The following is a 14,983-nucleotide window of genomic DNA, read 5'->3' on the forward strand; positions in this document are numbered from 1 at the left end:
CAAAGACGTACCTGCATTTGTTGAGACTGTTTTAAAAAAAACAACACCACAGCCCTACTTTTTTCGGAGCCGCAACAAAAACTTATTTAACAAAGCAGCGACACAGCTCAATGAACCAACAGCAAGTTATAACATTGTAAGCATGTCTCCAGCAAGGAGCCATCTTGGGGTCGACATATTACCGTAATGAACATACACAAGACGCATCGGATTTTAAAGCGCTCGGTGAGCTTTTAAGAAAATGGAAGACTTTTTGGTGCGCCCGATAGTGCGGAAAACACGGTACTCTCATTGTATATTTAGCGTTTGGTACCCCAACCACTAATACTGGTAAAACGTGCAGAATTTTTTGAAAACTTACTGACTGCCATCAACATTAACAAAGTCATCAATACATTAAAAATGATTACATTTACACTGCACTGCAACTGTGAGTAAATGATAAATAATTTCATGCCACAACAGAAGTGTTTCTTATATTTGCGTGCATTTGTTAACTGCATCGTGTCACGTACCAATTTTAGTGCTGTCAAGAGATTTAAAAAATTGTGAGATTAATTATGGTCTGTAATTAATTGATCTAATTAATCTATATTTTATTCATCTAAAAATTGCTGAGAAAACCCCTATTTTAATTTTAAATCCATTACATTATTGAGGCAGATCAAAAGATTGACATCACAAAAAGTGGCATGATAGAATCTATTGTTTTGAAACAGACTTGAACACATGCAGTCCTGGCCATTTACTTTCTGATATATTTGAGATTAGTCTGGGGGTCGGCAACTTAAAATAAAATGGTTTCTGTCGGAGGAAAACATGACACAAACATTTCTTAATGCCCGCGCTACACTGCTCCATTCAATTGTGGCATAAATTATTTAGCATTAAGTCACAGTAATACTAACAAACCATGAAATAATATTCAATATAGTTGCTGCTCTGTGAAAAACATCAATTTTTGGCATTTCGCAAATTTTTATGTGAATGGACAATCTGAGTTTCGAATATATTCTCCATCCATTCATAATTTGAACCACTTATCCTCACTAGGGTCACAGGTGTGCTGGAGTCTATCGCAGCTGTATTTGGGCAGTAGGCGGGGTACACCCTGAACTGGTTGCTAATTGCAAGGCTCACATAGACAAATAATCATTCACACTCACAATAACAACTCGGCACAACCTAGAGCAGGGGTAGGGAACTCGGGTTCCTCAAGAGCCATATCCTGCCTGTTTTAGGTCCCTCCCTACTCCAACACACCTGACTCAAACGATCAGCTCATCAGCAAGCTCTGTCGAGGCCTGAACAATTAAATCTGGTGTGTTGGAGTAGGGAGGGACTTAAAACAGGCAGGATATGGCTCTCAAGGAACTGGAGTTCCCTACAACTGCTCAGCGTCCACACAGTTTAAAGCACAGTGAAGCTACGGGAATGAATGAGAAGAGAGTCGCGTCGTAACCAGTCATAAGAAGCTGATTCGGAACAAAAGTTGAGCGCGTTGCAGCGCATATTTAGTGAATGACATGTCCACACAATTGTACGTACACACATATATTTGATAACTTTTTGACATTTTAGGGGAAGCTGAGCTTCCCTTGCAGTCTTAGAGCAATCGCCTCTGCATTGTATACATAGTTCAGTATTGTACAGGTATAATAACTGTAAAAAATAAAGCTGACTATCAAGTACCAAGTACAACTTTATTGTCAAATGTGCTGTATTTGAAACATACAGCACATTTGAAATTTCGTCCCTCTCACATTTTTTGCTTTTTTTTTTTTTTTAATAAATCCTACTTCATGGATTTCACTTATCACTGGTTCTTTTTGGAACGTAACCCCCGCGATAAACAAGGGATTACTGTCATGCCATTCTGTTTCGTTATGTTTTAAAAATTAAGTGGAATTCTGGCAGTGCGAGGTCGGCCATATGATTTTCGTTTCAATGCAGATCCAGTAGCTCTAAAGTTGGTAACCCATAACAAGATCGTGTTTCGAGCTGGTACGGGATCATGTCTACCAAGATTGAAGTGTAAACGGAACGCTCGCTGTGATGCAGTTACAGATTTGTTTGTTTTGATAACTGTTTCCACAATGAAAGCGCGATGTTGCTGCCATGAATTGAACTCACCAGTCCAATTCATGGCAGCAACTGAAAAAGAAACGAAAAACAATGGCATGATAAAGAAACAAAGCAAATGTCATTACTGGATATGAAAAGAAATGGCATTATATGTACGTTTCAAAAATAATAACACTTTTTGTTTCTTTACTTTATCTTACTTTTATTTAACCGACAAATGTGTCAGATCATTTTGCCTGACCCTGTGTAAGCGGTGACGTGTTACCCTTTGGGCATCCACTCAAACCAGAGTCCAAACTTGCGTTGCCAACACATCTTCTGTTTGGGAGCCCAGAGGACTGATCAGTGAGGTAAAACTCCGGCTCAGCACCCTGGTTGAAGGGACTGCAAGTAGGTTTTTACATACAGAGGTAATTTTTTTTGGCGGGGGGGGGGGTAACGTGATAATGACAGGGTGTGCAGGCCGTAATGTACACCAACTCAAAATATCTAAAAGTTATAATAATAATAATAATTACACGCCCTACACACCGCGCGATCGACTGGTCGGGCACGCCTGCTGTTGGCAATTTTTTTTTAATTACAGGTTCCATAACTGCCTGACCCCCAGCCTCGCCTCGGTTGCTTCTCTATGACAACAGGCACCAATCAATTGGGGTAGGATTGGGGCATGATAAATTGAACATTTGCACTGTATTGTGTGGGGTTCTGTAACAAGATTTTACGAGTGGCTGAGACTTTGCCACTGGTTTTGCGCGATTCAAAATATGAATTGCAGTTCCACGATGTGGCGACTTCGCTAATTGTAGTCCAGAATAAGGGGAACAAGTAAGGCAAGTATTTAGACACACAGTGAGAGGAGCATTTTTGTTTTGCGGTGGGCTCTGTGGTAGGGCGTCTCGTACAAGCTGCAGAGTGGACAGGCCAGGGGAAAGCGGGCAATGTGCTTGGGCACACGTTCACAGATTCTCTGGGGCTGGAGAATAACCCGTGGGAGGAGCCGTCCACATGAACCCGGACCGGCGCAAGGCCAGGTGCTCTTCGATGGCAAGCCGGTTGGTATGGTCGTGGTGGGTTTGGCGACCGGGACATCAGGCTGACCTGCACATCACGCCGGTCGATCCGGCTGAGGCGCTTGCTCATTGGCTGTAACCATATTTTTCTCATTTTCTTTGCGTTTTCCATGACTGGAAAATCTGTCAATCATTTTCAACATTTTCCCAGAGTGGAAACCCTGATTTAGACTTGAGCAGTGGCCGCTGTAAGGTCCCTATTGTTTTTGTAGAAATTATTATTTTTTTCCACACAAAAATGAATCGCATTTTTGCGGACCAAAATATGCACGAAAACTCAAACTTTGCACATTCATCGGCCCTGATGAAAAACGTGACATTTTAAAATTGTCATGAACGATGAAAACACAATGTTTATGCAGCTCCACCGAGAGTGGAAAAATAAAAACACTGAAATAATGTGACCTTTTCAGAGGCATTGTGGGTCATGAAGTGTCATGAAGAAGAAGTCAAGCTAGATGCAGCAACAAGTGCTCAAGCTTATGGATGACAGTGACACGCCACAAGCGCAGAGAGAAGGCCGATTGCAAAATAAAGCTTACATTATCAAATAATATGTTGATATCCATGCCTTGGTAGGCTTTTATTTTGAAGTTGCTCCTGCATTGTTTCGCGGCATTACGGCTGACTTGAGCTAGCAGCGTTTGTCCCATCCTGGCGAGGCAGTTTAATGTCGAGATCTTATGGTTTCTCAAATTTGCTTTTTAAGATGGCAAAATAGCTAGTGTGGCTCTTAAGTCATTTTGTCTCATAGAAATATGCGAATCTAAATCAATGGGGAGAGATTTGTTTAAATTTTCAATTTATTATATACTATCCATCCATCCATTCATTTTCTAATCCGCTTATCCTCACAAGAGTTGTGGGGCGTGCTGGAGCCTATCCCAGCTGTCTTTGCAGGGCACACACAACCATCTGCGCTCACACTCAAACCTAGGGTCAATTGAGAGTGTTCCATTATCATGCTTATTATATACAGTCAAACCTCGGTTTTCAAACGTCTCTGTTCTCGACCAAATGGGATTTCGACAAGAAAATGTGAGATTTTTACGCCTCGGCTGACGACCGAAAACCGGTTTTCGACCAAACTGAGCAAACCCGAATATGCCACTCGACTCCTCTCGGCTTCCTTACTCGAGGAAGTGACGGTCCCTTCCTCATGTAAAGTTCATTGTGAGCAGACGTGTTTGTTGTGATTTACGCAAATCTGACTGTTTTTTTTTTTGTTATTTCTGCATAGTGTACTAGTCCCTAATTATGGGCTAATAAAATAGTTTCAGATTTCGAACAAATCGCTTTTCGAACAGCCTTCTGGAACGAATTATGGTCAAAAACCGAGATATGACTGTACTATGGATAAGTAAATTATAATTATAAAATATGTCAAATAAATACCGTATTTTCCAGACAATAAATCACATTTTTTTTCAGCTTGGCCGTGGGGTGCGATTTATGCGAGAAATTATTAAGACATTATTGTACCATTTCACGTTTTCACATTGAACCAACCACATGAGGACGCTCTAGAACAGCGTTGATGACTTCAACATTGGCAGTAACTTAAAATAATACTATCGAGACTGAATAAAAACAACTGAGAAGGGCTAAACAAAAATGGCACTGAAAAGAAAATCATATTCTGCAGATTACAAGATGCAAGTAGTGAAATATGCAGCCGAAAACGGGAATGGAGCAGCAGAAATAAAGTTTGGACCATCATGTTAGTAGTATTCAGGAAAGCCAGAATAATTAGACCTGCAACCGACGATAACGCTGACATAAGCAACATAGAAGAGGAAGCGCCGCATCGGAGTTGTTTAAAAGTGACACCTAGGATGGAGATTTCGTTGGATTTCGTGATTTGGAGTGAAACGAATGATTTGATAAACTTTTAGCATGTTTTTTATGCTGTATTTATCTGAATAACTATTAATATTGTATGTGAAAAGACCAGGCGTGTTCACCGTTCGTTGTTTATGAGTCATGTAACGTGATTATATTGTACACCTATTAAGCCTGTTGTTCTCGATTTTATTTTTTATTTAAAAAATCTTTCAAGATGACATGTCTGTTCTTGGTGTTGGATTTTATCAAATAAATTTCCCCCCAAAAATGCGACATCTCCAGGGCGACTTGTTTTTTTCTTCTTTATTATTTTATGGCTGGTGCGACTTATGCTCAGGAGCGACTTATAGTCTGTAAAATATGGGATGTTCTTCCTAATCTTTAAGGAATTTATCTATCCATCTATCCATTTTTCACTGATGTGCTGAAGAAGAGTGAAATGTGTTTTTGTATCTATAGATATCTTCAGAGTAATTAGTGCAACTCTGCATGGTATTTAGTTTTTGGTTCAGTTTTAAAATGGACGAAACATTTAGACCTCAAAATTATTGGCCACAGTATCGCCTTCAATTTAAGTTGTGCCAGCATTTATAAACATGTCAGGAATGCTGGTACAAGCTGAAGGTTTAATAAAAGTTCAATAATAATCTTAATAATCTTTGTTCTTAATGTGTACATACCTTAAATAATTCAGGTTGTAAGCTAATGATGGTTGCTGTTGCGATATGCCGCAATTTACTGTATATATGTTTTGATTAGTTGACTCATCGAGATGACTGTTGGTGATTAGTCGAATAGCAAAATAATCGGTTGTGGCAGCCCTGCTGCTCATCCATACGGAGGGATGATGCAACATGAAGCATCACTGGGAGTTCTGGACCTTGCAATGTCAAGTTTACGTGTTTTCAACGTAGTAGTAGTAGTAGTCTTATACAAAGAAAAATGAGATAAACTCAGACTTACTGGACATCCGTCAACTTCATAAACAACATCAAAGATCTGCTTCTGACCATCTGTCTTCCTCTTGTCCTCGTTAATGTGACTGGTGAAAAGTACAGTACAGTTATTATAAGGCCAAACAAAAAAGGTAACAAGAAATTTCAGCATAGGGTCAGTAGGTCGGACAAAGTTTTTTTTTTTAATCTTTTTTTTTCCCCATCAAAAATTTAAACAAGATAACCATAAAACAAGAAGACATTGAACCCGCCGCTCCGCGGCCGGTGGCGCCGCTTATTTAGTTTTCTCCCCGCTCCGGACTCGGGGGCCGGGGTGCGCCGCCGCCTCCGCCCTCGGTTTTTACTCGGCCCGTGGTGTTCATCAAATAGTCGCTTTATTTTTTCGATACATCAATGGATGCTATTTTCTTAACATTACGGTGCGAGCACACGACTGTAACACAGAAAACGCGGTTTAAACTGTCGTCGGAGATCGCGGCCGCCGCCATGTTTCAATGTTGTTGACAGACGACAGGGCAAATGACGCACGCGCTCAACGTGAATATAGCGAGAGTTTGCACCGATGTAACCCCTCTACACAAAAATGTAGAGGGTTGTTTGAAAAAAATGCAGACCGTAAAGTTTTTTTTCGGCGTAGAAATTCTCGGTCGGTCGGGTTACTGGAAACACACTACTTTTTTTTCTTCACCTAATGGAATCCACTGTCAATATAATATCAAAATTCTAGCTTGGATAGAACAGTGTCATGAAAAAGTATTTGCTCCTTTCCCGATTTCCTTAATTTGGCATTTAGAAACTGCATTTTGTATTTCCTTAGGTTCCCCTGTGATTTTGAAATTGGTTTGATGAAGCAAACCTTTATGTGTGATAAACATGCAAAGAACACAGAAATCAGGAAGGGGAAAAATACTTCTTCACAGCACTGAACATGTATAAAGTGTCTTGATATTGACACTGAAACTAGAGAGAGCCACAAACCTAGAATATAAACGAACATAGTGGAATTAGAAATGACAAAACAGTCCTCAACGTTTTTGGTATTTTTATTAGGTCAAAATAACATTAGGCAGGGGAAAATACTGTATGAAAATATTCCCTGTTGAATGAAATATAATTCCACACAGAAGATCAGCTATTAAAAATTTTCTGACAAAACTAACATTATTCTCTCATAACTACTCAGAATTGTTTGAAATGAACAATTGCTTCACACGAGAAATGCTCATAAAAATATAGACGTGAAAAGGAGCAAAATTGTTTAATTTTTATTCTGACTTGGTTTTTCATAATCGGAAAAAATCAGTTGAAGGGTAGAACGTGCTTGCTGAATTTATTCATTCAGTTGTGTGAGTTCTTTTGAATAGTGAGCAGGTAAATAGTTTATTTTTATTAAGAGAAGTAACTTAGCGTGTTTGATGGAGAACTAGGCCAGCTGTTCAGATGTAAAAGATGAAGACTGAAGGATTTGTGGATGAGAATGAATCCATAAATAACGTGAGCACAATACTTAATAAAGTACAACCAAACTCAACTTTGATCCCGCTTCCTTTTTAAAAACATATGCTAGCGTGCATGCATGCTACCGTATTTTTTAAGGTAGCATATGTTTTACCATGCCTTTGTCGAATAATACAATGTGGCTTATGTATTTGTTCAATACAGAAATAGCACCCAATCTGAGGCTGCACTTTTTAATACGGTGCATGGTATGGTCGCGAAAATACAGTATAAATATATACATATTGTATGTTTGTGCACTTAAATCATTTATTGTTTATTCTCATCTTTTGTCTTTTATATTTTTGCAACATCTGCTGTGAACTATATATTTATGTCCTGTAAATAACTGACATTGGCAAAAAAGTTTGGCAAAATTGAGTCAGGTGTTATTGATGTGATGATATGGTGATTGATAACTACAAATGAGAGTGAAGACATGGAAACTCACGTCATAACTTCTTTTAGAGACTCAATTGCTTTCTCCAGTTTCAGCTTGTCAGGGTTGTCATCTGATGTGTGCTTCCTTATGTCTGGTGGTTAAAAAAAACAAAACAGTATTTTAAAGAGACACAGAAAAATTGCTGTTCAGCATCATAGGTGAGCTGGAGTATATCACAACTGACTCATGTCATGATGTGTATTACACCCTTGTCATCAGGTCACATATAAACCACCACCCAATCATACTCACACCTCTGGCCAATTTGGTGTCTTCATTGGGCTTTGAGCACATAAGGCTGTGAGATCATAACTGTTGCAGATAACATGATTAACCCTTTGACTTTTTGTTGGGTTCTAATCTGCACATCATAATTCAAACTGTTTCATGATGAGGTCAGACTACACCGGGGGTCGGCAACCTGCGGCTCTAGAGCCGCATGTGGCTCTTTCGTGCCGCTCTAGAGGCTCCCTGTAGCTTTTTCAAAAATGGTTGAAAATGGAAAAAGATGGGAGAGAGAAATATATTTTTTGTTTTAATATGGTTTCTATTGGAGGACAAAGATGACACAAACATTCTTCAAGTTTTCCAATGCTGTAAAAATGTGTAAAATAAATATTAAATTTCAATATTTCTGTCAACGAAGATTCGCATCATAGCCTGCGACACACGTTTCTATTAGCAGGACGGGATGAACGGCATTTCATGTACAATTCACGGAGGGTAATGGCAAAGAATAAGAATCTGGAGCACGGACAGAAGCATTTTTAAACGGGACACGTGAGCTACGATAGTTAACACGCCGCAAAAGTATGTCCCATGCCTCGTTCATCTTGGGGGCCATTATGGCTGTTGCTCATTATGGCATGCGCGTGTAAGTACGTGCGTATGCGCGCGTGTATGGTAATGGGTCGATCGCGGGAGGTTGGTTGATCGAAAAGTAGATCCTCGGTTAAAAAAGGTTGGGCAACCCTGCTCTACAGGATGCACTGCAGGGAAAAAAAAAAACCGTTAATCGGGAAAGCTCATTGTGTATTTGTAGCCAACTTAGTCATTTTGATAGTAGGCTAACAGCTAATATAGATACATACAGCATGTGTTGCCTTCATTACAAGGCTTTTAATTTTTTGCGCCTCCAGACATATCTGTTTTGGGGTTTTTTTTTTTTTGGTCCAAAATGGCTCTTTCAACATTTTGGGTTGCCGACCCCTGGACTACACGAACGTGTCACAGACAAATGTTCACGGCCGTGGCCAGTTTTGAGTTGTCTTGACACGGAGTAACCCTCGTAGTAAGACATACTCAATGATTGGTTGTTTGGTGTCAGGGATACTTCACAATCACAACGGAGAAAATCTGGCATGTCAGATTTTCTGTTTGTCTAGTTCGGCGGTCGGCAACACGCGGCTCCAGAGCCGAATGCGGCTCTTTAGCAATATCTAGTGGCTCCCTGGAGCTTTATAAAAAATTTTGAAAATGGAAAAAGATTTTGACAGTCGGCTAATATAGCTCAAATAGATATAGATACATGTTGCAGCTCCGAAAAAGGAGAGCTGTGGTGTTGTCTTTTCAAAACGTACTTTCTTTATGCTTTTAACAGTCTCGACAAACACAGACACGTCTGCGTCCGACTCCGTGCCTTCTCTCTTCACGTTCAACTCGAGAGGCGTTCATGACCGCCTCCGAAAAACGCATTGGCATTTCCTTGATCATAGCTCCAACAGAACTATCAGACTTAATTCGTAGTTATTTATTCCGAAGACAGCCTCCGAAAAACGGAAATTCATGATCACTTCACTGACACTAAGAAAAGCGAAAATAATGCACCAAAACAAAAAATCAAGCGAGGAAATCACATAAATAAATTCTATGGGGGCGTTTGTGAACACACAACAAAGGAATGAATAAGAAACGATTCTGAGACAGTCCAGTCTCCTACATACATACAGCATGTGTTTCTTTCATTGTAAGTTTTATGGAAGGCTTTTATTTTTTTTGCGTCTCCAGACATATTTGTTTTTGTTTTCTTCGTCCTATATGGCTCTTTCAACATTTTTGGTTGCTGGCCCCTGGTCTAGTTGTATAGTGTGGCATGTTCTACGTTGTTGGATTCTTGGTTCTTTGGCATTGACCAAAAATGAAATGCAGCAAGACGCCTGACCAGCGTGCTCTAGCTCCCTTTTATGTCTGAGATATCTCATGGGACATTGCTACGTAGGAACAACGCACGCATGACGTAAACCATGCGTTGTCAAAGGCAAGTCGGAAGTTGCATTCATTTTTGTTGCCGCTGATGCACATGTCACATTATCCCGCCGATCCAAACTACCCCTCCATCCTTTCCTGCAAATGCTTTTAGTCTCCTGGTGTATTCCACTGTGTCAAGTTATGAGCCAGGAGCGCACTACATGCACTCGTACCTGCAGAGCCAAGCTGCTGCACGGGTCTGCACTTGTGTCAGGTGCAAGTGCATGCCCAATCTGTTTCCCCCGCTGCCTGTTTTCTTTTGTCCAAGTGCTCATCTACAGCAGCCAACCGAACATTAACCCGCAAGCGCAGATCTTGAAAATGCTTGTGCCTTGAAAAGTGGTTAAACAAACTTATATTTCCAATGGCATGAATTTGCCCACTGGATATTGTGTTTTATGTTATTTTGTCTTTTTTTCATTTTATTGTTTGGTCTATACCAGTGTTTTTCAACTCGTGTGCCGCAGCACATTGGTGTGCCGCGAGACATTGTCAGGTGTGCTGCGGGAAAATATCCAATTTGTATGCCTGTGCGGTCTTTCGCCCAGAAAGTAATCATGTAGTACCCTCCCATACCGCTAGGGGGCAGCAACAGCTAGCCAATTGCTTTGTGTTTCTACGAGAGACAAGCAAATTTGTGACGCATGAATGCAGGACGACAGTGAAACAATAAATATGAAAGATGATAAAATAGTTTTCTTTGTGTTCATTTGATTCCAATTCAAGCTGTTATAACGTCATTCTTCAATGTTAAAAACGGTTATAGTAACAATATAACACGTTAATTGTTAAAATAAGCGGGGGGGTGGGGGGTGTTCACATTTTCAGCTAGTGGTGTGCCGCGACATTATTTTCAATGAAACAAGTGTGCCTTGGCTCAAAAAAGTTTGAAAAACACTGCTCCACACGAACTATGTTTTTCATACATATTAAGGAAATTATATCGGGATATAATTTTTTTTGTCCGTATCGCTCACCTCAAACCACACGCATATTATATGACTAACTAGGATTGTTTATAAGCGTGGTGATAACCTATATTGAATGTAACTACAGCCTACAAGACAATGTACATTTTTAATGGTTAGTTTGGGGAAGTCCTGTGAGCGCTGCATGAAGAATAACACAATTTTGCAAAACTAGAAACCGTAGAAAGTTTGTCTTTTGAATGTGCACTGAAAGCCATAACAAAGAGAAAATACACCAAAGTACAGAGAGAACATGCAAACTGTAAACAAAAAACGTTTGACATAAGATTCAAACCCAGAACTGTTAGCTGTGAGGTGGACAAGCTTGCTACCAGAAACACCATGCAACATCCAACATATCTGAGTGTCAGTTACCATTTAGAAGGAGAGCCACACTGGGAAGTCTCTGTACAGGTCTGATGAGAAGCTCGACTAGTGCCTGTCGGCCACATTCTGGCTTGGCCTGGTTGATCTACAGATAAAATCGGAAGAGGAATAGCATAATCACTAACTCGGTCAAACTTCATTAATTAGGAGCTTTTCATATGAAAGAATGCAGCTCAAAGTGCTTCACGTTATAATTTTTTTTTTTTGCCTTTTGCTTTCATGCTTGGGCCTGAAAAAAGGTTTAATCTCTGGTTTCATTAATTACAGTATTGTGTATTTAATAATTGTAAAAAAAAAAGATGACTACTTTTTTATTTCACTTATCATGGGTTCTTTTTGGAAGGTAACCCCCACGATAAATGAGGGATTACTGTATTTACATTTAGGAAAAATTGATTTATTTTACATTATTAAGACATTTATCTTATGGATATATCATTTTAAAATGATTTCATGAGGCTAAAATAATGTACAGTCGTCGCTTTCTGGAAAAAAAAGCGAACAAAATCATTGTTATTTCCATACCATTTTCCAACAATTATTATATTGCTGATTGTAACTGAAAAAAAAAATCATACCTTGAGAAATGCATGGAAGCGTGGCTTTTGTTTCTCACACCGAACAATAGTATCCTTGCTCATTTCGAAAAAGTTGACAAAGGGAGGGTAGGCCTTCACAAGCTCCTTTGACTACGGAGAGAAAACATCGGAAAAAGTTAGATTGAGGATGGTCATAGGGGAGTGGTGTCCACGACGTCTTAAATGGCTCAGCGACCCACTTTTGGGTTTGCGACTTACAGCTACAAAAACAAAGCATCTCCATCAGTGGTTCTTAACCTGGGTTCAATCGAACCCTAGGGGTTCGGTGAATCGGTCTCAGGGGTTCGACGGAGCCTCTGCCATGGAGGTTAAGACACACCCAACTCAACATGTCAATAAGTTATGACTCACCTGCTTGGCCATCACTGGTTGGTCCATTTTGTGCACAATTAAAAAAACATACACTTCTGTCTTGAAATGTTATTTAACTGTTTTTCTGTTTTTAATAAATGCGTTTTTTTATGTCTTGAATTTGAAAAAATCTTATTTTTATTTTTCACTAATGAAGGGTTCGTTGAATGTGCATCTCAACTGGTTGGGTTCGGTACCTCTAACAAGGTTAAGAACTACTGATCTACATTTAAAAAAATAGCTGGAAGCAGCTTTGCTGTACACATTCCTCTTTTCTCTCTTCCTCTGTGTCTCTCTCTCTCTCTCTCTTTCTCTAATACAATAACACAACACGGTGACAGAAGTGGGAATCGAACCCATGCCTCCATACAAGCCAGCTGAATGAGCTTTGAAGAATGCCTATGAACAATACAATGCGATTTCTGCCGTTAGCCTCTCTCACACGGCCTCATGCACGGCCGCTTTTTGTGTGTGTAGGGGGGGGGGGGGGGTTACCGGTTAAATGTAAAGATGGAAGCGCTTAAAAAGAATGAGGACAGACCGGGATGGAGGCCGATCATTTTATGACTAAGGCCGGAGGGACGATGATGGAAGGGTGCCCAGGAGATGGAGGACGGACCAGCAAAAAGTAAAGCAAGGTAAAGTGCCCATCTCTCTCTCCCCCACCCACCTCCTCCCCCCATTTCTCTCCCTCACCCTGCTCTCGCTCTCTCTCTCTCTCTCTCTCTCTCTCTGAACGAGAGAGACGAGGCAGTTTCAAGAGAAAATCAAAGTGCCAAATAAAACAAATAAACGACTCGTTGACTACGAAATTTACAAAGTCATGATCAAGCGACTAATCTTGGCAGCACTACTGTTTTGAGGTGTGCAGCGTAACAGAAGAAAAGCAGGAAGAGGAAGAGAAGGTCCCCAACTAAACTCTCCTGAAAGTCTTTATTTTCAAAGACCAGGCAATATATACCTATGAGTAATGTCATATTTGCAGAAGTTGCTGCACCATTAAACTTGTGGAGTTTTAATGGAGAAGGTTGTATGATTCGATTGAACATTTTTGTGTTTAATATACGGTACAATATTTGATACTCTTTACTTTTACTTTTAAAAGTTTGTTTTATTAAGTTTCAAAGCTGTAAAGATGTTTATGTGGTCTCTCTAGGTTGCAAATGTTCACCTCTTGCATGTGGACTTGAATATATCACTCTACATTATAGATAGATCAAGGATAACTAGATCATACGTTTAGTTTTTTATTTTTAATAAATTTACCAAAAATGGTTTGGAAAGCCTTTTTAACTTTCATGATCCACAAGTTTGTGGAAAAAAATGAATTTAATCCAATTTGCAATAAGGTGGTACCAACAAAATGTGGATAAAGTGGAGCGTTCTACTTTCCAGATACACTGTACACGATATGTACACTAATTCTGATATTTGCAATCATACGAGATATTATCTAGTCACATATATATATATATATATATATATATATATATATACATATGTATATATATGTGTGTATATATATATGTATATGTGTATGTATATGTATATGTGTATGTATATATATATGTGTATATATATATATATACATATAAACCAGGCAAACCATACTTAGTTTTGAACAAATGTAGCATTGTCACTTTAAAAGCAGCGCTGGATTAAAAACTTGTGGGAACATGTAGCCGAGTGAGACTGAGACCAGGAAGTGAAGGGAGGATGACGTGCCTGTGAAGGCTGATAGCCTCTGAGGTTTGCATGCCACTTTTCTCAACTTGATATACCTGTGATCGTTTGTAATCGTCACTGTAAACCGGGCGATATTCAGGTAATTGGTAACTATTTTACCATGACGCATGTTAGGTGTTATATTTAGACGGATGATTGATTATTTGAATGATATTTGTATGTTAGACTCGAAGTCATATTTGGAGTTAATTTATTATTTAATCAGTTTATTTTTTGTTTGCCTTAAACATCTCCTCGGGATGCTGGACACCTTTGCTAAAATCGAAAATAGTTAAAGAAATCATTCAATTCTAAGCCTAAAATGAAATTATCAATACATAGAAGATAATCAGAATGTGGTTCAGTTTTTCATGTTTTCTGAAAAAGTGACTTGGGACATCATTTTAAGAAGGTCACGAAATATGTACGGTATGTAGTGTGTAGTATATCACTGGAAAAAAGTTATTGTACATCCCTACAATTAATGTTTACATAAATGACAAATGGTTAATTTATTTATAAGTGATGTTCTACATCTACAAACCTGAACCCATTGGCGCACAGCTGGTAGGTGCTTGGTTGATAGTAGTCTTTGTAGGTCTAACAATGTGGAAACTACAGCTTCATTATCCTCTGTCTCTTCTACATGAAGACCTGTGTCAAATAAAAATAAGACACATAAGAAAATCCTACTATTACCACTACTACTGATGAAAATAATGCAATTACAAGACAATCAATTGAAAAAAAAATATATTTTTTCTACGAGAAACAATGAAAGGTATTAATAGAGTAAAAAAAAAAAAAA

At 39.1% G+C, this 14,983-nt stretch overlaps 1 protein-coding gene across 3 annotated transcripts in view; it reads right to left on the reverse strand.

Moving 5' to 3' along the window:
• ect2 (epithelial cell transforming 2) overlaps nucleotides 1–14,983 on the reverse strand; it is a 91,121-nt gene that overhangs the window by 18,890 nt on the left and 57,248 nt on the right. For all 3 annotated transcript variants that reach the window (XM_019882639.1, XM_019882636.1, XM_019882638.1), the window contains 4 exons: nucleotides 12,079–12,189; nucleotides 11,489–11,585; nucleotides 7,908–7,989; nucleotides 5,967–6,045 (listed from right to left, as the gene is read on the reverse strand). In XM_019882639.1, coding sequence (XP_019738198.1) covers nucleotides 5,967–6,045; nucleotides 7,908–7,989; nucleotides 11,489–11,585; nucleotides 12,079–12,189 — 369 coding nt within the window. The remainder of the gene's footprint in view (nucleotides 1–5,966; nucleotides 6,046–7,907; nucleotides 7,990–11,488; nucleotides 11,586–12,078; nucleotides 12,190–14,983) is intronic.

Source organism: Hippocampus comes, unplaced genomic scaffold, assembly GCF_001891065.2.
Source record: "Hippocampus comes isolate QL1 unplaced genomic scaffold, H_comes_QL1_v1.1 scaffold384, whole genome shotgun sequence".
NCBI classification, from domain to species: Eukaryota; Metazoa; Chordata; class Actinopteri; order Syngnathiformes; family Syngnathidae; genus Hippocampus; species Hippocampus comes.